Source organism: Crocuta crocuta, unplaced genomic scaffold (assembly GCF_008692635.1).
Source record: "Crocuta crocuta isolate KB4526 unplaced genomic scaffold, BGI_CrCroc_1.0 scaffold101, whole genome shotgun sequence".
Taxonomy (NCBI): domain Eukaryota; kingdom Metazoa; phylum Chordata; class Mammalia; order Carnivora; family Hyaenidae; genus Crocuta; species Crocuta crocuta.
The window spans coordinates 1,292,879-1,320,315 of record NW_027527956.1 but is presented as its reverse complement, the minus strand read 5'-3'; the positions used below and the strand labels follow the sequence as shown (position 1 = coordinate 1,320,315).

At 42.4% G+C, this 27,437-nt stretch overlaps 1 protein-coding gene across 1 annotated transcript in view; it reads left to right on the top strand.

Moving 5' to 3' along the window:
• The window catches only part of RTTN (rotatin), a 165,538-nt gene that overhangs the window by 130,065 nt on the left and 8,036 nt on the right, over positions 1 to 27,437 (top strand). Inside the window, exons 40-46 of the mRNA XM_077752674.1 lie at positions 5,492 to 5,709; positions 13,584 to 13,689; positions 14,434 to 14,531; positions 15,794 to 15,871; positions 19,579 to 19,705; positions 22,638 to 22,834; positions 26,181 to 26,448. Of these exons, the coding sequence (XP_077608800.1) occupies positions 5,492 to 5,709; positions 13,584 to 13,689; positions 14,434 to 14,531; positions 15,794 to 15,871; positions 19,579 to 19,705; positions 22,638 to 22,834; positions 26,181 to 26,448 (1,092 nt within the window). The remainder of the gene's footprint in view (positions 1 to 5,491; positions 5,710 to 13,583; positions 13,690 to 14,433; positions 14,532 to 15,793; positions 15,872 to 19,578; positions 19,706 to 22,637; positions 22,835 to 26,180; positions 26,449 to 27,437) is intronic.

The window sequence follows — 27,437 nt, the reverse complement described above, 5'->3', positions numbered from 1 at the left end:
GTGGAGAGATGTCCCGTGTCACATGGCAAGATGTCCCAGAGTCACGTGGAGAGATGTCCCGTGTCACATGGCGAGATGTCCCAGAGTCACGTGGAGAGATGTCCCGTGTCACATGGCGAGATGTCCCAGAGTCACGTGGAGAGATGTCCTGTGTCACATGGAGAGATGTCCCAGAGTCACGTGGAGAGATGTCCTGTGTCACATGGAGAGATGTCCCAGAGTCACGTGGAGAGATGTCCCGTGTCACATGGCAAGATGTCCCAGAGTCACGTGGAGAGATGTCCCGTGTCACATGGAGAGATGTCCCAGAGTCATGTCGTGAGATGTCCTGTGTCACGTGGCAAGATGTCCCAGAGTCATGTGGAGAAATGTCCTCTGTCACATGGAGAGATGTCCCATGTCACATGGAGAGATGTCCCGTGTCACGTGGAGAGATGTCCCGTGTCACATGGAGAGATGTCCCGTGTCATGTGGCAGATTGTCCCAGAGTCCTGTCATGTCTTGGTTGTCATTGGCTGACTGGTGGATATTTTTTATTGTTTCTCTTACTTTTGTATGTAACTTGGGCTTGAGAATTAAATAAAAATAGTATATGTTTTATTATTTTGTAAGTGATTTGGCGCATATCATCAACGCTGTAAAGTGCTGAAAACAAAAAAGTCAGTGATACCTGAATGTATATCTCGTAGCTGGTTAAGTTAAAAGTCATTTTCCCATATCTGAAAGAAGGCAGAAGTTCAGTAAAAATAACTTTCAGGAAATTAATTAATTTTTTTCTGGAAAAATAATGATTTTATAAATTATTGATTATATTTTTAGTATATATTTTATATTATTTACTCATTTTCATATATAATTTGATACCTTTTAATTTATATAAGCAGATAAATTATATTAAAGGTTTTTAGCAAGAGAAGTTATGAACTTAAATGTTAATTGTTTTTTAATTTTTTTAACTTTTCCTTTTTTTAGATAAAAATAAGAATTCTTTTTCATTTTTAATCTTAACTTTCAACTTAAATGCTTTTAAAAAAAATTTTTAATATTTTATTTATTTTTGAGAAAGAGAAAGAGACAGCATGAGCAGGGAAGGATCAGAGAGAGAGGGAGACACAGAATCTGAAGCAGGCTCCAGGCTCTGAGCTGTCAGCATAGAGCCCAACGTGGGGCTCGAACCCATGAATCATGAGATCATGACCTGAGCCGAAGTTGGACGCTTAACCGACTGAGCCACCCAGGCACCCCATCAACTTAAATGTTTTGTTTGTCCATGTTGAATAAAATCAGTAAGCTTTATACTTATTTTTTTTTGTGTAAAGTACAGATAGACTGATAGTACATAAACAGACATATAGAATGTGTGGAACTGAAGTTTCATGGGGATGGTAAAGAGAAAACATAGGTCTAAAAAGACTCTGTACAGGCGAGAATGACAAAAGGTTGAGACACACGCCACGGACTGCTCTAGTCCAAACTGCCTGGAATATACCATTTCCAGAAGAACCTTGAGAAGGAAGTTCTGTTTGCTTGGTGGTGGGGTTTGACAAAAGCTGGCAGATACCGCCGGCGGCGTGGTCTGAGAAGACAGTCCTCAGATGGCCACTGCTCTGTAGCCTCCGTTTGCCACGTGGCGGGAAGGGAAGTGTCTGTCCTCATGACAGGAGCACACTGCTGCATTCTCAGCCATAGGCAGAGCTGCAGAACCCTGTCCCCTGGCGTGTTTTCTCGGAGGGCCGGTGCTCTTGGTTCTTCAGGGACATTCTCTGGCTTCTCTGCCATGACCTTGGTATGCTGTGCTTTCTTCTTTCACTCCTGCACAAAGGTGCATGGGCAACAGGAGAAACTTGAGCTCTGTAAAAGCAGCGGACAATGCCATGCTTTTACAGTATGCACAGTATGTGGTTCTGAATTTAAGGCCTGCTATTCAGTTTGTCATGCCTTCTGATTTGTTGTTGAATATGCATTAAGGAGGGGAGGATACGTGAGTGTGTATTTATTTGTCTTTATGTAGAGCGTAGGTGAGAGAGGTCTTTAGAAAGCAGTGAAAAAGTTAATGGAAATAAATGCTGGCTCATGCTGAGTTACATTTGTCTTCATCTGACAGGCGCATGACTCTTGCCTGAAGTGTAATGAAGTATCTGGTGAGCTTTGTATTTTCTATTCTTTGTGTTAATAGCTTGAAATGTTTTCATTAATATCATAGACGCAGAGTTGATATCGGCTTTTTATCACACGTGGACACAGTTGTTTAACCTTCTGGCCACACTCCTGAGGAAAGCCGCTCTTGCCTCCGTCCCAACTGTGATGACGGTTCTGGCCAAGCGCTGGGCACCGGTGATCGGTAAGAAGACTTGCACAATAGGCGGGGGGGGTCTTTCCACTAGCACAACTAAGGTGGCTCTTAGTTACAGCCTCTGCATGGGTATTCCCTACAATTAGGTGATTGTGCCGTCGCATTCGAAAGGGAAACCAGGTGTTTACTTCGAGAAATTTGTAGTGTTCTTGAGGAGCCTCCAAAATGCAGTGTTGAAAAGGTGAAACCCAGTTGAAAAAACTATAAAAACAAGTTAGAAAAAGCCTGTGGTGTTATGAAGAGACGTGTGATGCGACATGACTAGAAAACAGTGAGATAGACTCTCAGGGGTTGGGGTAGAAACCACTCTCTTTCCTGACATATATACACTGTAAGTGGGTAAATCTACACCTAAAATTCTCTATACATGATACCATGGAACTTTATAATAAGAATAATGCCTTGTCTGAAGATGTAAGGATTTTCATACAGTACAGAAATGCTACAAGTGTAGTTATAGATAATTATTTTTATAAGATGTTTTTCATATAATTGTTGCCTACTAGCATAGACAAATTATTTTTAATTCATTAGTTAATTATTTAAAAAATTTTTTACTTATTTTTTTTTTGAGAGAGCTCAAGTAGGGGAGGGGCAGAGAGTGGGGGGGAGGGGACAGAGGATATGAAGGAGGCTCTGGACTGACAGCAGACAGCCTGATGTGGGCTTGAACTCATGAACCTTGAGATCATGACCTGAGCCAAAATCTGGTGCTCAACCAACTGAATCACCCACATGCCCCAAACAGATTAGTTACTAAGGTTTATTTATATTTGGAGAGACAGAGAGAGAAAAAGTAGGGGAGGATCAGAGAGAATCTCAAGCAAGCTTCATACAGAGCCTAATGTAGGGCTCAATCTCACAAACCATGAGATCATGACCAGAGCTGAAATAAAAAATTGGACACTTAACTGACTGAGCCATCTAGATGCTCCAACAAATTATTCTTTTTTTAAAAAAATTTTTTAATGTTTTATTTATTTCTGAGAGAGAGAGAGACAGCGTGAGCAAGGGAGGGTCAGAGAGAGAGGAAGACACAGAATCTAAAGCAGGCTCCAGGCTCTGAGCTAGCTGTCAGCATAGAGCCCAACACGGGGCTCAAACCCACAAACCGTGGGATCATGACCTGAGCTGAAGTCGGATGCTTAACTGACTGAGCCACCCAGACACCCCACAAATTATTATTTTAAATAACTACTGTCTATTTTTTGATACAGTCTCATTTAAAGCAAGAAGTCTTTTTTTAAAACATAAATGCTTATAAATAACATGTTACTTTTTAAAAATAGTTTAAATATATTCAAAATGGAGTTCTGTTTTAACTCTCCAAGTTATCACCAATTCAATTGACTTGTGTTTCTTCATATTTTACTTCCTCATTTGGTACTTATAAATTTAGATGGATGATAACATTTTGTGACCAGAGTGGTAGTTTTGAAGTAAAATTTATAGGGAAATATATGTTCAGTAAGAAACAGAATTGTTAGTTGTTTGGACCAGAAGTTCCGAGTTTACCCTAATAGGAATAGCATCCATTTAGAAATCATTATTTTGCTAAAAGAGATGAAAACTGAAAGAGATTGTGTAATTGAGGTTTTCCTACATCTGTACTGGGGGGGTTAGTTTACCACCCGATCCACTCATAATACAAAGCAAGGCCCTACTCACATAGGACCTGTGCCCAGTGGTCAGGTCTGGGCCGCGCTTGCTTTGATAAAGGAGAATTTACTGGAGCACAGTCATACTTTCTCATCGCCTGGGGCTGCTTTCCTGCTACAGCGGTAGCGTTGAAGAGCTGTGACAAAGGCCAACGACGTGTAAAGCATAAAATACTTCTTCACCAGCCCTTTGCAGAACACGTTTGCTGCCCCCTGCTTCAGCACTGTTCACCTGACACTGTTTTCCTGGTGATAAAACAAGGACATATTCAATCCAAAATCTTTCTACAAAACATACACAGTTTATGTAATATGGGGCTAATCAGAAACACCAACTGCATAAACAGCCAGCTTTGATAATAGCAATGTTTATGGAAACTTAACTAATAAAAATGATCATTGCTGTTCCTTGCCATGGTGTTTTTGTTTGTTTTTAGTTTCTATCCCATGTGCTCATAAATATTTAAAACATCTCATGATCACTTTGTAACTTCTGTTATCTATAACAGTCGTTTCTCAAACTCAAATAATATTTAGACATCATTTAAGTGAACATAATTCTCATGAAATGCCACTCTCACTAAAACATTTTTCTTATGTTACTTAAGAAAATAAAAGTTTCTTTAAGCCTAAATTTAGGTGGAAATTCTTATGGTTATAAGTTCCAAATAATATAAAAGTAAAACATAACAAAATTATAAACCAGTGATACTCAGATTAATAAAATTAATGTAACACATCAGATGTTCCTTTGATTAAATCAGTGCTTCCAGCAGGAAATTAATGGCTGATTNNNNCATTCAGTGTAGATTGTTTTGAGGTGGCTTGCCTATCTTTTCTAATCTGTGTTACATTTGCAAGTTTGTTCATAACCACCCTTGTTCTGTATTCTCAACTACCAGAAACCTTTGTTTCTACATCATGTCAATACCACATACTCTTCTTTTAAGTACTGTTTAGCACTAACTTGTTTGAAAACAGAAACACAATTACACAGTGATGACGTAGACATTTCAGAGTACAGTTACACTAAATTTTTTTAAATTTATTTTTTTTAATTTTTTTTAAATTTCAGGGTAGCACTGAAATAAAAATTAAAAAGTTAAAAACTCTAGAAACATTGTGGATCTCAATAGACATCAGAGGGATCAATACTCATATACATGTAATTCTCTTATCTCGGGACTTAGCAAATACTGTGTATATGTGCATTTGTGCATACACACACATGCACACACACTCCTTTGTACAAAAAAGAACCCGTGTAAAAAGAATGAAATGAAAATTAAATAGGTTCCTTGATTATGTTGTAAGGTTGACTGTTTATTTTTAAACACTCGAGTTATTCTTGTGGTACTTATAACTACTGAGAGCTTCATTTCATTAGAAATAAAAAGGCGATAAACTTAATTACTCAGATCGATCTGATTCACTTCCTTAATTTTGAAGTTGTTTTCAAACACTGACACGTCTCTCTCAGACGCGCTGTGCGCCTGTGTGGCTGCGTCCCCCGCCTGCCCCGCCCTGGGCACCGCCAGCCTGCAGTTCCTTTCTGTCCTCCTGACCGAAGAAGCAAAGAGGCGGCTGCAGAATCAGGGCAGAGCAGATCTGTGCCCCAGTCCGTCACTGGCTGCACTCCTTGATGAGACTCCGGAAAATCAGAACTCTCTAGAACGACTTAATGAAGTCATTCTTCAGGTATGTGACCTCTCGATCTTTCAAAACTTTTAGTGTTTCAGTATCTTGACTTGCAGTGTTGAGTCTGGTACAATTTTTTTTTTCAATTGTTTGGATTAAAAAGTAATTAATATTCGTTTTGACCATTTAAATAAAATAAAGGCATATAGAGTTAAATTAATGATATCCTCTCTGGTCCCGGCCCTCTGATGTTGATGTCTAGTTTCTTTAATGAGTATGGTATAAAAATTCAAAATGAAATATTAGAAATCTAAATCTAACAGTTCACCAAAATAGTGTGCCACACCATGACCAAAACGGTTATATTTCAGGATTGCAGGTGTAATTCACAATGTCTTGCCATTTTAAAGACATGTTTTACATCTCTGAAAATATGTCCACCTAGATGACATTTGATTTATATACGTGAACTACATATATTTAAGGTGGTTTGTATATAGAGGTGGGTGGACTTAATTGGCACATTTGTGAGAAAATGCCCCCTTTCTAAACCATGCTGCCTTTGTTATAAACTTACTTTCCGTAGTCTAATATATGAACCAAGAGTTTTGTTCATTGGAAGACACTCTAAAATCAGTAAAGTATGATTTTATAAATAGACTAACAAAAAAAATTTTGAAGTGTTTCCTAAGTTGCATAGTTGTTTTTACAAATAGGAAATTGCTAGATTTATCAATATTAAAAATCCCTCTTTTTAATAATCATACGGTTTCATGATTTTCATCTTTTCGCTGAAAGGTAGAAAAGAAATAGACTTTCCTCTTGAGGGCTTAGCTTCCATTTCCCAGTCAGCCTACCACATTGTGTAAAGACAGAAGGTTGTTCTAGTCTGCCGACTTGTTGCTGTTCCTTTGCTGCTTCAAACTGGGGGGCTTTGCCCCTTTTCTGCATGTGGGGGTTACAGATGGACAGATCTTGCTGGCATGGCCACTGTGCATTTTGGGCAGCAGCTTCAATCCCTTCGAGCCCTGGAGACCAAGCCGATAGGGGCAAGGACGCGCCTGGTCCAGCTCGAAGCTGCCCAGGAGTAGGCAGACTTTTGTCTCCGTCTCCTTTGCCCCGCAGACTACAGTTACCTTCAGAGCACAGATAAGGAGCCTGATTAAGGTCCCCCCATGTTTTCTCCTGTGTCCAGCAGCTCCATGGGAAGCTGAGACTGTGGGGGACAGATCCCACAGCTGCTCAAAGTCACTCTTAGGAGACCGCCCCTTCTCTGTGGCTGCCGCCTCCCTCGCTGCACTCAGCTCTTCTTGGCTTAACACCGAAGCCGGACGGTGTGCCAGTTACCTTGTTCCCCATCAGAGCAGCAGCTTTATCTGGTTTTGCGTTTTGAAGACTATTGTAAGAGGAGACTGAAATTCACCCTTTGTGAGCGGTCCCCCAGCCCCAGTTCAAAAGCGTGGTTAGTCTCCTAACTTTGGCTTCGGTGGTGCACCTTTCTCCTTCCCTCTTCTGGACACGCTCTTCCCTTCAGGGAATGTAAGGACCTGTGGGGCCCAGCACCCTTCTCTTCCCCTCGGTGAGGGCGGCGCACCTACCCCTCCCCCTGCCCGGGCCGGGAATGCCCAGGATCTCTGGGAGACCTGACCGCAGCCATGACCATGGATCCTGCAGCCAGTCCCCCTGGACCAGGTGAAATGTGAAGACCTCCAGCTAGGCCAAAACAGACGTATTTTATTTCCCAGCTGTTCCTCCTGCTTGTTGCTGGTGCTGCTTCAAGAAACCATGATTAGGCTTGTGATAAACACGGGTCCATGTGGGTTGATGAACCAGATTAAAATAAATGTACGTAGCAAAAATTCTGTGCCACAGGAATTTTCTAAATTTACCTTTCCCTTATTTTTCCTTAATATTTTACAATACTGTTCATTACAAAAGTTATCATTGATAATCTTTTGCTTCTTGGCCAAAGAAAATGAGGTACCCTAGAGCCACAGGGCATCTCAATGATTTTCCTAATGACTAGCCAATTTTCCTCTCCATTTCTTCCAAATTACAAAAGATACAAAATAGTCTATGTGGATATGGATACTTTAACCAGTTATAATAACCTTTTTTCCTAATAAATCATACTCTTCTTATTCACATAAACAGTAGAATCTGAATATATGACATTTGTCAGAAGAACACAAGCAAGTTCAAGACAAAGAAAGTAAAGAAAGGAAGTGCCCAACGTGAGAGGGGACATTTATTCATGAGCTTTATTAAACTACAAGCACAATGTTTTCCTTGCTCCGCCCTGTGTAAAGATATGTGAAATAAAATGCTGTTAAAATGTGAATTATGAAACAGCCATAATGATAAATTACAATAAATTTTTTAATATACAGGCTGTGGGTTGTGCTAGGTGTTATACAAAGGAAAGTAAACTACACTCCTTAAATTATCAGAAATAGTATACTAAAATCATGACCTTCAAAAGTTTATTTCAATTCTCTGTAAAATCTTACTCAAAAATATTAGGTGTGTGACCTTAAGCACATCACTTAACCTCTTGTGATTCAGTTCTTAAAATGCAAACGCAGAAGGAGAGGATTGTGTTAAGTTTGAGCTGGTACTAAAACTCTCCGTCCTTCTTATACGTTATGTTGTAATTTCAATTAAAATGCTTTGGCAGAGAATCTTTTAAATGGCTGTTTCACCACACTCTCCCATAGTGGATACGTGTTGAAAGCTTGCATTGGTATTTATATCTTAAATAATGTGCAAGTTTATTTTTCATAATTCCATTTGGAGGAGGTTTGAAGGTTTGAATATACTCTTAGAAACTATTATGTCTTTTGATATATATGTCTTACAATACAAATCTTTTGACCATGGAGACCATATTATCTTTTGATCATAACATATTGAACAAATATGACATAACAGATTTTGCCTTCCCTAGTGAGATACTCAGAATGTTTCTTTTGCAAATACATATGAATAACACGATTAATAAAAATGCTATAATAATAGATTTTGCTCATAATTGAGATGTTGAATTAATTTTATTCCTTATATTTGGTCTGATATCTAAGAATAGTAATGGAAGGAAACAACTCTTATTTCACTTTTTAGGAGATATATTTTGCACTAGTGTTTAGTGAATGGTGAAGTTCAAGAGTAAATCTGTTGGAGGGAAGAGCTTATCTACTTGAGATACTGCTGTGTCAATCAATGAAGGTTCACTGTAATTTTTAAAACCTGTTCTTTATATCAGTGCCTTCTGGAAAGAAAGCAAAAAGTCTTGACCTAGAATACCTAGATCACTTAATGTACAGAAGGAATTAGATCTAAAAAGAGCATAATAGTAAAAAAATTTTAATGTTTATTTCTGAGAAAGACAGAGACAGAGTGTGAGTTGGGGAGGGGCAGAGAGAGAAGCAGACACAGAATCCGAAGCAGGTTCCAGGCTCCATGCTGTCAGCACAGAGCCCGACACGGGGCTCGAACCCACGACCCATGACCTGAGCCAAAGTTGTGCGCTTAACTAACTGAGCCACCCAGGCACTGCGAAAGAGCATAGAATTTACGTAAATTACATTGAGTCCTGATTTTCTCCCTCTCTGTGGTTGACAGGAAGACGTACTGTCCCTCCCGTTGTGTGTGTCCGCACCGCCCAGCAGCTGGCTGTCGGTCACTTCAGCCCTCTGGCGTGCAGTCTCAGCCTCCAGGGCTCCTCGTGCTTTGAGCCACGCACTCCTGCTCTGTGCGTGGATGCTCAGAAGGGCTTCTCAGTCTGAAATAAGTGCTACGTGGAAAATTATAGAAATTAAATCCTCTACTCTGACCTTCGGTGTATGTTGAAAAGTGTGTAGATTTACTATTATAGATTAGTCCTGTTGCTTTTTTGTTTGTTGTTAGTTTTTGGCTTTCATATCTGTTTTTCTGTGTATACGTTTTTGAGTACCAAACAGGTTTATAAGTTTTATATCCAAAGTAAAAGATTTCTTCCTTCATTTCCCTCTTCTTAGAGGCAACTATTCAGACCTCGTTTAGCTGATTGTTTTATAGCTTCCCTTCCGTGTCTCTAAATAACATGCTTGTATTTGTCTGTCTTGGTTATTCCATTGTGGAAATGTCTGTTGACTTCTTGCTTTGGAAAGTGCGACTTGAGTCCCCTTTCCAGGCCCCACCCACCTACCCAGCCTCAGTGGGCTCCCTTCTCATTTCCTGCTATCCTGACCTTCATGGCGGCTAGAGATGAGGCAACCTGGGGTGGTGAGTCAGTGAAAATGCTGTGCACGGCCGAACTGTGTTGCAGACAATGTCGCCCTTTCTTGGCCTGCACAGCTTCCTTTTTCCTTAGAGGTAAGTGCTATTATTTTTAAATTTGCTGAGTTTCCTGTTCTCACTGATTAGCCATGCTGTTTGCCAGCAATCGAATGTCCTCTCAGTACATTCAGAAATGTCAGAACTTCCGCCGGCTTCATGTTCTGGAAGAGGTCACTCCCAGCTCCTCTGACCTGCCTGGTGTGCAGTGTGACCCCGGATCTCCATTCCCCTTCTTCCCGGGGAATTCCTGTGATCTCCTGTCTCCCACATTCTCCTTTCCTGCTTCGCTCCTTCTTTGGGTAGTCTGTTCTCTAGTCATTTCCAGAATAAAGGTGCGTAAGCAGCTTTCTTGAAATCTGGACATCTGACTCTTTTCCGACCCTTACATTAAATTTATACTTTAGTGAGAATTGTAGACTGGAAGTCCTTCACTTCAGATTTGAGAAGGCCTGTCTCTTCCCTTTAACTTCTCATGTTACTGTAGAAAAGTCTGAAGTCAGTATGATTTCTGGTTTCTCTCTCCAGGGAGTTTTAAGAATCTCTTTTTTGTCTCCAGCATTCTACATTTTCCTGAAGAAGTTTCTACAGGGGGTTGGATCTGTTTAATTTAATCTCATTGTGCTGGACTCTTGACAGTTCTTCCCATCTGACATCTCATCTACTTTATGTCTTCTCTGTGTTTGGGACTCCTAAGTTTTCTTCTTCCCACATGATCTCTTTTCTTCTCTTTTTTACTCTTTATTTTGGTTTCTGGTTTCTGGTATGGGGGCTTTTCCCTGGTGTGGTAATGTTGGTTGTCTCATGCATTTAAAACTGGGAGACGTAATAAAAAATAAAAAAATAAAACTGGGAGACGTAGACAGGAAGCCCTGGGCATCTGAGTGGAGCCTGCCACCTTCAGGCTACAGTGTAAGGGGATCGGGCCGGGGCCCTTCGTGGCCTGCCTGCTCGAACTTGTCAGACTCCCTAAGAATCGCTCATCTCCTGCCTGGAGCTGAAAAGCCAGCCACCAAGTGTTTTGCAGCGAAGTGGGAGGAAGAGAGCTGGGGGTCTTCGAAATGACTTTGCGTGTAGCACGTAATCCTTCCTGTTTTCAGTGTAGTGCCCTCATGGAAATACGCCTCATTTCTGTCAGCTTAGAGTCCTTCGAATTCATCCTCTCCAGAGACGAAACCCCGTTTCTTGCAAGGGGTGGGGAGGAAGAGTGGCTTGGCTGTGCAGAGATTGGTGGCTGGTGGGCAGAATCTGGTCATTGAGCTGCTTCTCAGAGATTTTCTAGATAGTTGTCCTGCTCGCACTTCCTGGAGTACCTGCTGCTCCATTTCCTCAGCTGTGGCCGTTCGCCGGATGGCGGTGGCGGTCCGTGTCCTCAGGCCGCCGGTCCATATGCCGTTTGTCCTTCTGCTTGCCAGTTTCCAGACTTGTCCTATGAGTGAGTGAGCAAGTGAGCAAGTGTGTGCGTGCGTGTGCGTGTGTGTCTGGGGGTTTACTCCCACTTCTGTCATTTTGATGAGATTTCATGAGGGAATAAAAGACACATTTATGTGAACAACTGTTTCCCTGGAACTCTGACCTCCTTTTTCTCCCTCGATGCTGCAGAGAGTGGATGAATTATGTATTTCAATGAGACCAGTCTGGTTTTGCTCAAAACATTAATACATACGAGCTCAATAAGGGCATGTACGTGAGAGCAGCTTTCTTATTAACGGTAAAGATTAAGTGTATAGACAAATTAGGATTCTCATCTTTAGCTATAATGATTATATTCCAAACACATTCATTATCCTAAATAATTCGCTGCCGTTTTCCTCACCTTCTCCATGACAATGAAGTGTGATCTTTCTCAAGCGTCCCTGGGCCTGGGCATTTAGTATCTAACTCACTGGCCGAGTAGGGACCCGCCTGGTTGGAGGCAGGAGCCTACATGCCGGAACCACTGCTGACGAGGGAGTCGGCCGCCCGTGGGGGGGGGCCTGCAGGGGCCCCGCATCCACAGGCTTCTCCAGGGTCACGTTGCCACGTACAGGTTAGTCAGCAATAGTGAAGCTGTTTCTGCGTGTCTTCTGTATTTTATGTAAGAGTGTATCATTTTCAGTCTAATTTTAATAATGGTATATAACTGCACCATTGAAAATTACTGGTAGAAGGGAAAATTATGAATTTGAATTATGTCTAATATTTACAAATCATATGAGGACCTTCTAGATTCTTCAACTGGAATTTATCAACTCTTTGAACTGTAATTAAAATTTATGTGCATATCCACATGAGTATCTTACCACAAAAGATCTCACCTGAAGGTCCTCAGCCTTTAGAGCTGCAGCACCCAGCAAATGGGAAATGCAGAGCAGAGCAGACGAGCTCACATCGTCACGTGGAAGCAAGCAGACAGACCCAGGGCGCGGCGCGTTCGGGGGGACGACTGACCTGGTTTACCCACACTCTCCGCAACATGCGGGGGATGGAACGGAGCACCCGGTGGGTGGCTCGGGAGGGGCGAGAAAGGAGTGCTCTAGATTTAGGAGATTCACAGATGTGGTGTGAGGGCTTTATTCAGTGCTGATTCCGGCAAACCAACTGTGAGGAGACATTTTGAGACAAAAGAGAAAATGTAAATTTGGACTGGATATTAGATTGCTACCAAGAAATATAGGCATGATAATGGCTTTCTGGTTATGTATACTGGAATATGACAGTACGTGATATTTAGTATTTACTTGAAATTGTTCAGCCAAAAATTTTCAAAAAGAGAGAATATGAGAGGTTGGTATTTTGTTTCCTTTACTCTTGTACGTATTTGAAATTTTTGATAATGGAAAACCATTTTTTTTGAGAGAGAAAGAGAGTATCAGTCAGGGAGGGACAGAGGGAGAGAGTGAGAGTAAGGGAGGAAATGCCAAGTAGGCTCCACATTCAGCACAGAGCCCCAACACGGGGCTCGATTCCCACCACTGGGAGATCATGACCTGAGCTGAAATCAAGAGTCGAATGCTCGCACGACTGAGCCACTCAGGCACCCAATAATGAAAAAATGTTTAATACATAAATACCCAATGTATAAAGGAGATACATCAAAATATTTGTATTTTCAAAATTACAAGTGATTTTTAAAATTTATGTAAGTCAAAAAATTTAAGAAAAACATGTACTGTGACAGATAAATGTTACTGTAGAGATGAACAGTGGCAAGAAGCCATTCGCCTGCAGTGCAGGGTATGATGGGACATTGAAGGAGGGGAATGGGTCTCAGGAAGAAAGGAGGAATTTGATGGCAGTTCTGGTCAGCAGGTTTCTGAGGGCCGTTTCTAATAAGTTAACATGGATGTACACGCACTCCCTGATGAATTTGAGGAAGTGCATGAACACGCTGTGTGTTAATACTAAGTACAATTTTTCCTTTACATCATGGTCTTTTCCATATTGTAAATTTCATCTACAGTCTTTTTCACACAGAGCATTTGCAATCTCAAATCTTAATGATTTCTCAAGTTCCAGGGAATTTCACGGAGTAGTTGAAACCTAGCAACGCCTTTTAAATAGACCACAGCTTTTATTCACAGCAGTTTTGCTCCAGATTAAGTTTTTCTTCAAGGTGGTTTGATATATATTCTTCGCAGTGCTATGAAGGAAAACCCTTCAAGGCTGTCCCGAAAAGAGTTGCTGTGAATGCGCTGATGTCACTCCTGGCTGTCAGTAGAAGAGCACAGACACAGGCTTTGAGAGGTGAGCCCCACGGCATGTCAGCCTCTATGGCATAGTGTCTCTTCATTTATTTTACTCCTTGTTTAATTTTCTTCGGATTCAGAATGTAAAGAATTTATAATCTCAGTCTTACTAAAAAGAGGTTTTTTTCCCCCAGACAGAAATACAGTGACCATGGATTACTTTTAAAATAAAAAGATTATATATGTAGATTATTCTTTGAGTAATGATTCTTCTTCTAGAGAATATTAAATATTAGAGGAGCTTTAAAAGTAACACATCACTCAGCTTCACGATAATTAGATGTTAGTAACCACATGCACATATTGCATACTTAAAAAAAAAAAGACATAGTCTTTGAGAATAATAACAGCAGTGTTAGACAATTGTGTATTTTCACATAAATTTCCCTTGTAGAGTTTTGTGATTTCTTGTCTGTAATCAGGGAACACAGGTCTTAGAGTTAAAGAGAATAACAGCAACATCAAGTTAGTAATTTCAGTTGTGATTTGCTATTAAAGCAAATTATGCATACCTCAGCACATAAAGTAGATTTAGGAGTATTGTACTAAATTGAAAACATTGAAATTGTTCAACATTTTAGTTCTCTTTCACTTCCTCTGACTTATTAATCCCTCACTGAAAATATGAAAGTGAAATTGGTCAGAAATATAAAATGTTATATTTTGGAGAATTTGTTATATGTGCTTTCAACTTACTTGGAAATGGAATATCTTCTTGATGGTCTCGGATTTTATCTCTCAGCTGATCTAATAGACAGCTGTGTGGAGCGGATGAAGCACGTCACTGCGCAGCTGAACCTCGACTCTCTCAGGCCCGGGAAAGCGGCCCTGAAGAAGCAGGTGACTGTGAGTTCTGGACGTCTGGGAAGCGTGAAGGAGTGGCATGGCCACCATCACTCCAGTGTCCTATGCTTACCCCTAACACCGATACGTGGTGCAAATGGGTATCTGATGTGGAAGAAGGGCGTAGTTAGATAAACTAATGGCATTTCTACATTAGCAACTTTGGGCTTGTGTGTGTGTGTGTGTGTGTGTGTGTGTGTGTGTGTGAATGTGTAACTTAATTTTCAATTGAAGATCTTAAAATGAGTTTAGATATTACATGTTTTTGTTACTATAAACATTTTGGAATGTGCATATTTTACCAGATAAATTTTTTATACTACAAGCGAAGGTATTTCTCTCAAAGCAAGCCTAGGTTCACTAGGAAAGAGATATAACTTACTAAGCTTTCTATATGCCAGGCCCTGTTCTAAGCGTGTCATATTTGTTATCTCATGAATACTCAGGCCAACACAGTCATATAATTAGGAACTCATAAAACCAATAGTTGTTCTATATATCTGGGCAGTTTTGAAGCTGGTATTCTTAATCTCTATTTCCTCCCATGGCTTTTGAATGTCTCTTTCTAGCACTGAGTCTGTTGGACTCAGGTTCAAACTGCATGTCATGTAAGCTCAAAATAATTTGGTTTTTATATAATAGTGATGACAGTAGTAAATGATTAATAACTAATAAAATAAATAAAAATATCTGCCATAAGGCTTATTGAGAAGATGAATGCATGTGTATTTATAAGCTTATAAGTACAAATATATATGTGTTTGCCTAAGACCATTATAGGAGCGATCTGTGTAATAACTGCTTTCTGTTGCATTTTGTAGGAAGCCAAGAAAAAGTCTTATTTAATAATTGTATTGATGCAGGGGGCTACATGTTTGTCAGTTTCTTGCTTCTTTTTCCCCTCCAGGCAAAGGTTCTTTACTTTATCATTGGGAAAGTCAGCCAACACCTGATATGATTGAAAACCAGTCAGTACCCGCTTCACTTTATTGAGATGAAACATGGAGCCCATTATATATCTCAGTTCCTCCATGCTTGATAGAACAGAAATAGCTTTTTCGTGGCGGTTGCGCTTCTTGAGATATGGTCATCTTTCAGAGATCATTAGCTTGTCAGTCCCCTCGAAGTGATGGTGGTCAGGTGCAGTGAGAGCACACCTGCATTATAATGTGGCCCAAAGGGGAAGGCATTACTCTGTATAAAAAAGTGGAATATGCCATTGTGTTCCCATTTTTAAACTGCTTTTTGTTTTTAAACAGGAGGATGGTTTTATTAAAGAGCTAAGCGTTGCCATGCAGCTTCTAAGAAACTGTCTTTACCAAAATGAAGAATGTAAAGTAAGTAGAGCGATGTTTCAACATTTCATAGTGATGCTGGTATTAAAAGTTTCACTTTTATATGAGACAGGAAGAAACCTGAAAAAAAACTCTTCAAATGTTTTTAGATGTAGTTGATTGGTCATGAAACTCCTTGTTAATTCTCAGAAATAGATGCACCTTATTCTTCAACATTGATGGCATTTCGTTTTCATATCAGTATTTGAACTTCATCACTGAAAACTTCAGGCAGGAAAAGCAGACTCGAGCACCTTTCTCTATGGTGGCACATTTCAGCTAGGTTTTTACTGAGAGGTGAGGAAAGGTTGTGTACTTCCTATAAGGCAGAGTTCTTTCTGAGAAAATTTTTAAGTGTATTTATTTTGAGAGAGACAGAGAGAGTGAGCAGGGGAGAGGCAGAGAGAGAGGGGGACAGAGGATCCGAAACGGGCTGTGTGCTGACAGCTAACAGCGGAGAGCCCGATGCGGGGCTCCAACTCACGAGCTGCAAGATGGTGACCTGAGCTGAAGTCGGACACTCAACCGACTGAGGCCCCCCAGGGGCCCCGAGGCAGAGTTCTTTCAAAGGCTGCTCGCTGTCAGGCAGCTCTCCAGGAAACAAGCGGGGGTGTCTGTTCCACAAGGAGAGAGGATGAGTATGTCTCCCGTTTGGGTAGAGAATGCTGGCTGCTGTCGCCGGCACGGCCCTGTTCACCAGGGGGGAGGTTCTCCACCTCCAGCTCCGCTGGCTCCTGGTGTGCAGTGACCCCGCCCCTCGGCCTGGGCGCCACCGAGGTGTGCTGCTGTGGCTGTGAGCATCGGTGCTGCCACTGAGGACGCTGTGTTTGGAGCTGATAGGCAGGCCAGTGCCTTGGATGCTTCGATTTGCTATGTCATAGTGATACAGCCCCTGTGACGCACCAGCTTTCACTGAGACATACTGTGGAAAGTGAGTAAGAGAGAAAGAGAGAGAAATTACAGGAGTTCCACTTAAAAAAAAGTTCTTGCCTTTTTTGCTTTTACTTGTGATAAAGCTGGAAAAACAACTTATCTGGAAAATGAATGTCTTAAACATATCCCTTAAAACTGTGTTCATTTGTTAAAGACACATTGCTAGCAATTGACATTTCAGAACAATTCGATGAGAATCATTTATACATTTCACTAAAATTCTCAGTGTGTGAACTTTTTACTCAAAATGGAGGTGTCATTTACTAAATTTGTGATCCTTATGCTAAATGATGTGCTTGCAACTGGATGTAGTTGACATTAATCCATGAGCCCTTACACTGGGAATACTCTAGAACCCCTTCGAGGTCAGATCACTGCTTATATAGACTTATGAGGTGCTAGCTAGGTACTAGTTTTAAATACAGCGTTCACATTTGTATCACATTAGCCATCTATGAAAAGTATGATCTCTCAGTAACTCAAAGCATTTTTACATTCCTAAGCTGTTTAATAAGGAATAAATCCAAAGAAGAGTATTTAGATTACTCTTGAGTATAAATACAGTCCTGTGAGGCAAAGATTCTTAATTTCTTTTCCTCGTCCCAGCTTCCCGAGAAGTATCCCATGCTCCCAGTCCTAATCTCTGGGTGTGCTGTGGTAATTCACCAAGTCACCCATTCCTGCCTCACCCCATGTCTGTATACGTGGCACATTAAGGGGTTTCCCTACTGGGAAGGTCATGGTGGCTGGAAGGTGAATGAACGGTGGGCAGGGTTAGAGGTCAAGGACTGTAGTAGTCAGGCAGGAGGTGATGAGACCCTAATGGAGGCAGATGAAGAAGGGAAGGAGGGGAGATACCGAGGAGAAACGTAGAATGGTTTCCAGGCTCTACTTTCATGCAAGTGTGCATAATAGAGCAGAGTGTAGAGCATGAGAGAGCATGAGAGATCGTAATGTTCAGGTTCACACGTGTTAGTGTAAAGTGTCTTTGGGACATCCAGGTGGAAAATGGCTGGTAGTCAGTAGATTACAAGGGTCTGGGGCTCTGAGTGGGATATAGGCGGGGGATATTAGGAGTTATCAGTGTAAACTGTTGACATTTCCCACGAGAGTATATATGAAAGCCTCGGTCATATCTGTAGAAACTATTTAAGAAAAACCAGAAAACACCTGGGACAGGAGTGCTGGAGAGAGTTTGGAGATATTCCAGGATAGAAAGGTTACATGGAAATGAAGAAAAAATAGACCTTTAATAGATGCCATAGTGCTGAGGGTAGCACCATCAGGACAGAAAGTAAATTGGACCAAGCTGAAGATTAAATAAGAGATGGGAAGTGACATCACTAAGAAGCTTGGTCATGAAAAGCAGCATTAAGAAATTAGGACCTATAGCATCAAAGGAAGTTAGTCTGTGTGTTTGTTTCTCCTAACATGTAAGCTGCTTGAATATACATAGAAATGAGGAAACTGGGGACTAGCTCTTAAAGAGACAGGAAGAAAAGAACTAATTGATGGATGGAGATTCCTGAGGAGGTGGGGAGGCTGTTTCAGAGCACAGATGGACTCCTTGACCCCCAACAAGGGAACACCTATTCCTCACTTCCGGGCGGGAGGGATAAATAGATGGGAACATGGATAAACTAGGTGGACAGAAGGACAGAGTAGAGACAGAGCTTATACATAATTGTTTCTGTCTTTGTAGTTGTGGGGCTGTGTTCCAAGCTTATGGAGAGTGGGGTGAATAACTTTGGGAATAACACTGGGAATGACTTCAAAGCTTATGGAGAGGGTTGAACACTGGGAATAACTTCCCACTCTCTTCTGCCATTGATGCTGCGTAAAACTGTATAGGGTGTGTGTATTTAATATAAATACCTACATGTACACACATAGGTCTATTCATTGCCTAGTAATTCCCACTGCATTGTTGCAAACAGATTTTATACATAATACTGTCCCAGAGGTAGCTGATCTTTGTGATCAAGACTGTGAATTACTTAAGAATTTATTGATTTAGGGGCGCCTGGGTGGCTCAGTCGGTTAAGCATCCAACTTCGGCTCAGGTCATTATCTCACGGCTTGTGGGTTCGAGCCCGCATCGGGCTCTGTGCTGACAGCTCAGAGCCTGGATCCTGCTTCAGATTCTGTGTCTCCCTCTCTCTCTGACCCTCCTCTGCTCATGCTGTCTCTCTCTCTCAAAGCTAAATAAAATATTTAAAAAAAAAAAGAATTTATTGATTTAACATAGTATTTTGACTGAATTTTACTATATTAATCTACTTCTGATCTATCTGTCCACATTTACCAGATGTAGATACACACACATATGCACAGAGGACAGAGAAGGCGCGGGGGAGAACTCAAAACTGATCAGAGTGTTTTCTTAATCAGAAAATCCCATTTCTTAATCATTTTAGAGTATTTATGAGAGTTGATTCAATGTAGTGAAATATTACTGTCCTGTTTCATTTACATGTTTGGGAGCTGTTTTGTTGTTGTTATTTGTTGGCTTGTATCTAACACTTCTCCCTAACTTGTGTAATGAGGCCACCGCAGTGTTGAAGGGGCTTCCTGAGACTGGTCAGGCTTATGGTCAGGGCAGTCCTGGGCAGGGTGCTGGATCCATCTGCAGGATTCCCAGGCCACCTGGCCCTAATCGGAACAAAGATAAATTCAGTCTTTGTCTCCTTGTATTGGTAACATTTATTTTATTTGGTTTTGATTTTACGCTTTCATATGTGCAGAGTAATACTGTCTGTGTTTCTTTCTCACGACAGGAAGCAGCTCTTGAAGCTCATCTGGTTCCTGTCTTGCACTCACTGTGGCCTTGGCTTTTGATGGATGATTCGCTGATGCAAATTGCCCTGCAGCTACTTTGTGTCTACACTGCAAATTTTCCAAATGGTAAATACATCCCAATTCTGCCTTTCCGGAATATACTAAAATACTAATTTTGTGTCATGCTATTAAAATGGACTGGAAAACAAATACACATTTTGAAGTGTTTCTCCTACTTATGGGGGGCATGTTGGTTAGAGGGAAGCTTTCGTAGAGGTGTCATAAGCTATTGTAGTACGTGCTTGTTGAGCTAGGCAGCTCAGGGAACAGAGGGGTTGACCCGGCCTGAGTGTGTGGCAGTGGGACATTGAACGTAATAGGAAAATTAGGAGAGTGAAAATTAGTGATGTAAGACCTTAAGAACCAGGTATAGGTTAAAACTCTTACAGACTCTAGAGTAGGAGCTGGTACGCTGAGAGGTGGCTCTAGATACGGTTGCCTTGTAACAGCTGACGCCATCGGGACGCCTCTTGTCACTCCTTGGACAGATGTTGCACTGAGAGGCTGCTGAGGGCCCGGCACTGTTAGAGGCCGGTGGCTAAGAGTGAGCGAAGGCAAGGGTGGAGGTGATGGAGAAGAGAGGAAAAGGCGTGAAGTTAACTGCTGGGGCTGAGGGAAAGCAGGCCCGCTCGGGAGGTGGAGTGGGACTGCTGGCGGCAGTCACGTCCCCTTGAAAAGTCAGGGTCATGCACTTGAGGTCTAGTCAGTTCGCGTGTGTGCTTTCCTCCAGCCACCTTCCAGCAGTCAGCAGCTGGGTCCCCCAAGTGCTGAAAGATGTGCAGAGAAAGGACAGGAACTTTCAGGGTCCATCTAGTCCCTGCCATGTGCTTAGAGTGGCTTATTCCTGGATGGTGGGACGTGGGCCCCCGCGGCTCGTCTCTGGCCAGCAGGGCCCATGACGTCAACAGACCTTCAGGGTCTTCCCTCCTGAACGCTGGCCGTGGGGTACGGAGCGCACCACGGCACAGGCTGTTATGTTCTCAGTCTGCCGCTAGCTTCCCGGTCCTTTCTTCTGCGTGGACGGGGTCCTCGCTGAGTCCTGTGGCCACCACTGCTGGCGCCGCGGCCCGGGCAGCAGAGCTGTCCGCCAGTGCCCATCGGCACCTTGTCCTTCTCTGCCCACCTTCCCCACTTAGTTTAGGGTTTGGGGAAGGAAGGAGGGGAAACAACGAATTGCTAAATATTGAGTAAAAGAGACATATTTTAAATATTTTGAAGCTATATGTTACTTTATACTTAAAATTGTTATAGATAGGAGATTGTGGTTAGGTTACTAAATCGAAGAAGAAACTTTTTATTTTCCTATCTAGTGTGTTTTCAAGAAAAACTCCATCATTTAGTGGATCTAATGGGAACCTTGCTATTTGGATACTGCTATTTGGTGTGAATACAGGCAAGATCACGATATTTATTTGTGTTTACTTGCCTTTTATGACTTTATTTTACAGACTGTATTTGATTCTGATCTAGTTACACTTAAGCTGGCCTCCTTGCATGGGCTTTCATAAGTTAACTACACTTAGATTTATGTTACAGTGCAGTAAAATGGATTTCTAATTCTTACATGGTTAGTTTCCTCCCTTGATAAATCCTATATGGTTGTTTAATTTACTGAGAAAACACTGGACTCTGCTGCCTCCGAGCTTTGTGGCCCTGAGAAGTCGCTGGCTTCTCTGAGCTCTGTGCCTGCTACGTAGTGCGCACAGCTGGCACCGTATGCCCTGTGGCCGCGCCCGAGGGTTGCTGCATTCCTCCTTTTCTTTCTCCTCGTGTAGAATGAAGGCGTTAGACCAACTTACCCCGTTCCTAAAATTCTCTTCTTCTGCACAAGTCTTTATTTATATGGCTTTTTAAGGAACTGTTTAAAAACCTCTTATGCATATTTATTCTTAAAAAATAAACCTAGGCACACCTGGGTGGCTCAGTCTCGGTTGTGTCTGACTCTTGGTTTCACCTCAGGTCATGATGTCACAGTTCATGAGATCAAGCAAGCCCTGCGTCAGGCTCTGCACTGACAGTACAAAGCCTGCTTGGGATTCCCTCTTCTCTCTCTATCAAAATAAATAAATAAATAAATAAACACTAAAAAAAGAGACACAGTCTCTTAAAATGCCATATTGAGAGGCACCTGTGTGGCTTAGTCAGTTAAGCCTCCAACTTCAGCTCAGGTCATGATCTCACAGCTTGTGGGTTCGAGCCCCACATCAGGCTCTGTGCTGATAGCTCAGGACCCGGAGCCTGCTTTGGATTCTGTGTCTCCGTCTCTTTCTCTCTCTGCCCCTCCCCAACTCGCACTCTGTCTTTCTGTCTCTCAAAAATAAACAAACATTAAAAAAAATAAACTTTCTTATAAAAAATAAATTAATTAAAATGCCCTATTGAGGTGCCTGGGTGGCTCAGTCAGTTGAGTGTTCGACTTTGGATCAGGTCATGGTCTCACAGTTTGTGGGCCTGAGTCCCACCTCGGGCTCTGCTGACAGCTCAGAGCCTGGAGCCTGCTTCCAATTCTGTGTCTCCGTCTCTCTCTGCCCTTCCCCTACTCATATTCTGTCTCTGTCTCTCAAAAATGAATAAATGTTAAAAAAAATTTAGATCATTAAACCCTCAGTGAGGACGGCAAATCCATTAGGCTGTATGTAGACATCAATACTAGCCTTCACTGCTGATTTGCAGTTCATAGGTTCATGGGTAAGTCATTAGATAGGCGCATATGCTTCACTACTTAGGTGTTTCGTTTTTAAGTTTGTTTATTTTGTGAGTGAGAGTACATGCATCAAGCAGGGGAAGGGCAGAGAGAGGGGGAGAGAGAGAATCCCAAGTAGGCTTCGTGCTGTTAGTGTGGAGCCTGACCTGGGGCTCAAACTCATGACCCATGAGATATGACCTGAGCCGAAATCAAGAAGTCAGATGCTTAACTGACTGAGCCATCCAGGTGCCCCAGGTTTTTTAACTACATAGTAAAACTAAGGAGACATTATGATAGGCTGTGTTTTTTAAGGTTGCAGTTCTCTTTGTTGGTCAAGTTGTGGACCAGTTCATGCTGCGTATCGAGGAGCTCCCGGCGCCTCTCTGATGGGGTGCATCCTGAGGTTGGCCTCCCAGACGCCTCTTGAGAACACTGCGGTTCAGCAGATGGTTTTTATGTTTCTTTCGAACCTGGCTTTGTCTCATGACTGTAAAGGTGTAATTCAGAAAGTAAGTACTTCGTGTCTTTTTCATATCTTAAGAGTAGAATAATCCTTCTAATCAAGAATATGTATGAAAAATCTACAACTCAGTTTCTAGGATTAAATTATTATGATTCCAACACATTGTATTTTAAAAGACTGTAAAAGGATTAAGGAGCTCACTTGTTAAAGCCAGCTGATAGATGACACATGAAAAGTGACGGGCTGGAGGGTGATCATTACACATTTTGTTTATCTTCTTACTTTTGGATTATATTTTATCTCTTTCAAAAGTGAGAGGTTTAGAAAGACAGCTGTCTTACATTTATTTGAGATCATGAAGGTAATGTACGGTCTTTATGTAGACCCATTGAGCAGTAGCAACTTCAGTTGACATTGTCAGAATGGTGTGTGAAATCACAGCCACCTTGCCCCACTTCCACCTATATGTTATCAGTCCTCTGAGACTCCAGAGCCAAAACCTGACTTCTTATCACGGATTTTAACCTCGGGTACTTTACAAAGGATTGAATGAGTTAAACAAATTCTAATACGCATGTTCAGTGAGCTTGTGTTTAGATATATATGACCAGAATCTCTAATTTGGAAGACCCTTTACAATGTGAATATGACCATGTGTATTATTATGAGTAGTACTTTGAGTGTTTTGTTTCCTTTACATGGAGGTCAAGACACATTACGAAAGTTGACAGCATTCATGAGAATGAGTCTCCCTTTCCTCTCCTGTCAGCCCCCCACCCCAACCCCACCAGAAAAAACCCACATTGACTGCAACCTCTAACTAAATAGCAGTTTTACTAAGGAGTAGTCTTCTCAGTGGTGTGTTGGAGCTAACTCAGGTGGGCTCGTGAGTGTCATTGCTGATTTTCAGGGATTCTGTGACCCAGTTGACAGTCTTGAAATCCACCTTGGTGGGAGGGCTCACACTTGTGTAAACTGGCAAAAGGTGCAAATCGGGCCTGCTCCTCCCACCAGAACCACAGGCGGGTGCGTACACCTCTAGCATAGGGCCCACGGAGCCACAGAGCCACGCTGCCCTGGGTGTCTGTGGTCCCATCCCTGCACAGGTGCGAGAGCACAGGCCGGGGTAGTGCTCCCCCCACCTCCCTGTGGAGCACACGGGCGAGGCAGAATAGGAGCTCCCAAGCAGTGCTCTCTCGGGTTTGACATGTGACTGAGCAAGAGACCTTCTCTTTGTAAGCTGCAGACACTTCATTTGTAAACTTCCGGGGTTCAAAAACCTGGTCTCTAAGGTGTCCTCCACTCTCAGTCTGCGGTTCTGGTCCTGTCCCCGTCCCCAAGTGTACGATGGTATATATTTCATCAGACTCTGCTTCAGGTGCAGCTCAGTCAAGCTGTTTTTTCTTTGCTCTAATTAGGAACCCCCCGGGCCCTCCTCTGCTGCTCTGTTGCAATGACCCTGGGTACTTACACTTCTGCCTCTGCCTTCCTCCTCTATGGGCATTAGGAAATGTAACCGGCACCTTTGTACTAAGATTCTAAAATGTCTGCTTTGTCTCCAGCATGTTTCTGTACGTTCCACATGGTATAGGAAATTGTCTAAAAGCGTCTTTAGCTCCAGCAAAAAGAAGACATGCCCATAGTATATTTATACTTGAAAGCGCTGCCATATGTTTTATCACTAGAGTCTGCTCCAAATCTGCAGTATCACAGCAGAAAGTAGCAGAGCAGAGGCCAGCGGTGAATCTAAAGAGCATCAGTGTGGACTGAGCACTGAGAAGTAGGTGTGAGTGATGGCAGGTGCAAGGTGGGCCTGTGGTTTTACGCTGATTCGTTGCCTGGGTAACGCTGCCAACATTTCTGTAGCTGATTTCATTTATTTTTTTTTTAGGTTTTTACTTAAATTCCAGTTAGTGAACACACACAATGTAATAATATTAGTTTCAGGTACACCACATAATGAATGATTCAGCATTTCTGTATCCTTTCATTTTTAGACTCAGAGTCCTTTTATGTAAAAGTATTAAATTTCTTTAATAGATTCAAGCCAACATCTTGATTTAGGTGCAGGAAAACTAAGAATACATCAGAATAGATTAATAAGCAAGAGAGAGATGAGGGATATCTTGGTATTCTGGACAGTTAAGAAAGTTAAGTGATCACACTTCTGTCTCCTTTCAAAATATCTAACTGATATATTTTTTTTGTGATGTTTTATTTATTTTTGAGAGAGAGAGAGAGACAGCATGAGCAGGGGAAGATCAGAGAGAAAGGGAGACACAGAATCCGAAGCAGGCTCCAAGCTCCAAGCTGTTAGCACAGAGCGCGATGTGGGGCTCGAACCCACGAACCGTGAAATCATGACCTGAGCCAAAGCCAGACTGAGCCACCCAGGTCCCCCTCTAACTGATATTTTTGATATTCATCTATAAGTTTCCTAGGGTGGCATGTGGCCATGAGAAATCATTTGTAATGATAAGCAGCTGAAGTGAAATGAATATATAATATACATATAGATTATTTTATTTTTTAGGGAGTGTGAGCAGGGGCAAGGCAGAGGGTGAGAGAGAGAGGGAGGGAGTGTCAGGGAAAGTAGGCTCTGTGGTCAGTGTGGAGATCGATGCGGGGCTTGATCCCGTGACCCTGGGATTATGACCTGAGTTGATATCAAGAGTTAGATGCTCAATTTTGCTTTTTAAATTGTTTTTTAAGTGTGTATTAATTTTAAGAGAGAGAGCAGATGTGAGCAAGGGAGGGACAGAGAGAGAGGGAGAGAGAGAATCCCAAGCAGGCCCTGTGCTGTCAGTGCAGAGGCCAGCGTGGGGCTCAATCCCATAAACTGCGAGATTGTGACCTGAGCTGAAATCAAGAGTTGGATGCTTAACCTGCTGAGCCCCCCAGGCGCCCCGAGATATTTTTTATTTTTAAGCACATGTGTAGCTATAAAGACTCCGGTCTGCTCAGTACTACTAGACTTGTTAACTGGTACCCAAGACCAACTTGGGTTTTGTTTCTTTTTCCTCCCCATAGGGTAGTTTTTAATGAGAGGCAAAATTGCCAGAAGGCAGGCAGAAAGAGAAAACTCAGGAGGCCTGAAATAATCCCCAACCAGAATTATCCCTCCTAAGTCATTAAGAGTTGACTATATGTAGTTTCTTTATCCATCATCAGGAAAGAATTAGTAAGAATTAAAACTTGAGCACGATTTTGTTCTTAACGTTTTCACTGATACCTGGAAACGGTAGAGGTGGAGTATTTGGAAGGTGTTAGGAGGAAGGAGAAATTAAAGTTGGGAAAAGAAGGGCTGAATGCTAGTTAATTGGTCTCCAAGGAACAAGGAAAATAATGAAAAGAGTCAAGAAGAAAATAATATTCTCTCTATTTACCCACAGAGTAACTTCTTACAGAACTTTCTATCTCTGACGTTGCCCAAAGGAGGAAATAAGCACCTCAGTAATCTGAGCATTCTGTGGTTGAAGCTACTGCTGAACATATCGTTTGGAGAAGATGGCCAGCAGATGATCCTGAGGCTACACGGCGGCTTGGACTTACTTATGGAGATGAGCAAATACAAGCAGAAGGGCAGCCCTGATCTGCCTCTTCTTATTTTTCATAATATGTGCTTCAGTCCTGCAAACAAGCCCAGGATCCTGGCTGATGGTGGGTGTTCACGTGACGCACGCACATCCATGTATACACGTGGTCATTCCTGGAGTGTTCCATTTACAGTAAAATACAACATTCTTTTATAAGGGATTTGCCTAATATTTATCAAGCACCACTGTGTTCAAGGCACTGTGGGCGCAGAGGCTGTTGGAACAAATCAGGTGTGAGTCCTGTCCTGGGGTGAACCGGACTCGGCCCCAGTCCTCCAGGAAGCTTCCCAGGGTCCCCCGGCTTGCCGCTGCCATCTTGCCGCTGCCATCTGACCCGGGAGGCAGCAGGGAGGCGGAGCCCAGCCTGGCGTGGACCCCCTCGGGCCTCACCCCGACTTCTCCCATCTCTCCTCCCCTGGCTCCCCGGGGTCTCTGAGCAGATGCTGCGGTGTCAGTGAAGCCTCTCCAGACGACCTGCCATCGTGGTATCCCCATACCCTCCTTCCGCTCCCCTCCTTCCCTCTCCCCCACTCCTCCTCCTCCTCCCTCCTTCTCTTCTCTTTCACTATCTCCTCTCCCTCCCTGTAGAGACGACCACGGGTTGAGAGACTGTATGTCTGGCGTAGACCCGATCACTCCTGCTCTGCCCACACTAGAACATTAGCTCTTAGGAGGTCAGGAGGCTTTTGTCTCTCTTCTTCGCATGGCATCTAGAATTGTGCCTGTGGCTCGTGAGCACATTGTGAATATTTGATGACTGAGAGAGCTCTTGAGCAGGCAGGAGAGTCAGGACCCAAGACCCAATGGTGAAATTAGCCTTACAGAGACCCGATTCTCTGAGATGTAGGACCAGTGGAGGCCAGGCTTCAGAATAATTTTGAAACAGAAAGAGAGAAATGAAAAGGTCTTTCTGCAGCCATGTGCTGTTTCTGTGAGGATGGTGTGACGTGTATAGGGAGGGAGTTTTATAAGGAGACATTGCATTGTTTTGGGGAAATAAAAACTGGTAGGCTCTGGACCTCCCCCCCCACCCCACCCCCACCGCCATCTGGT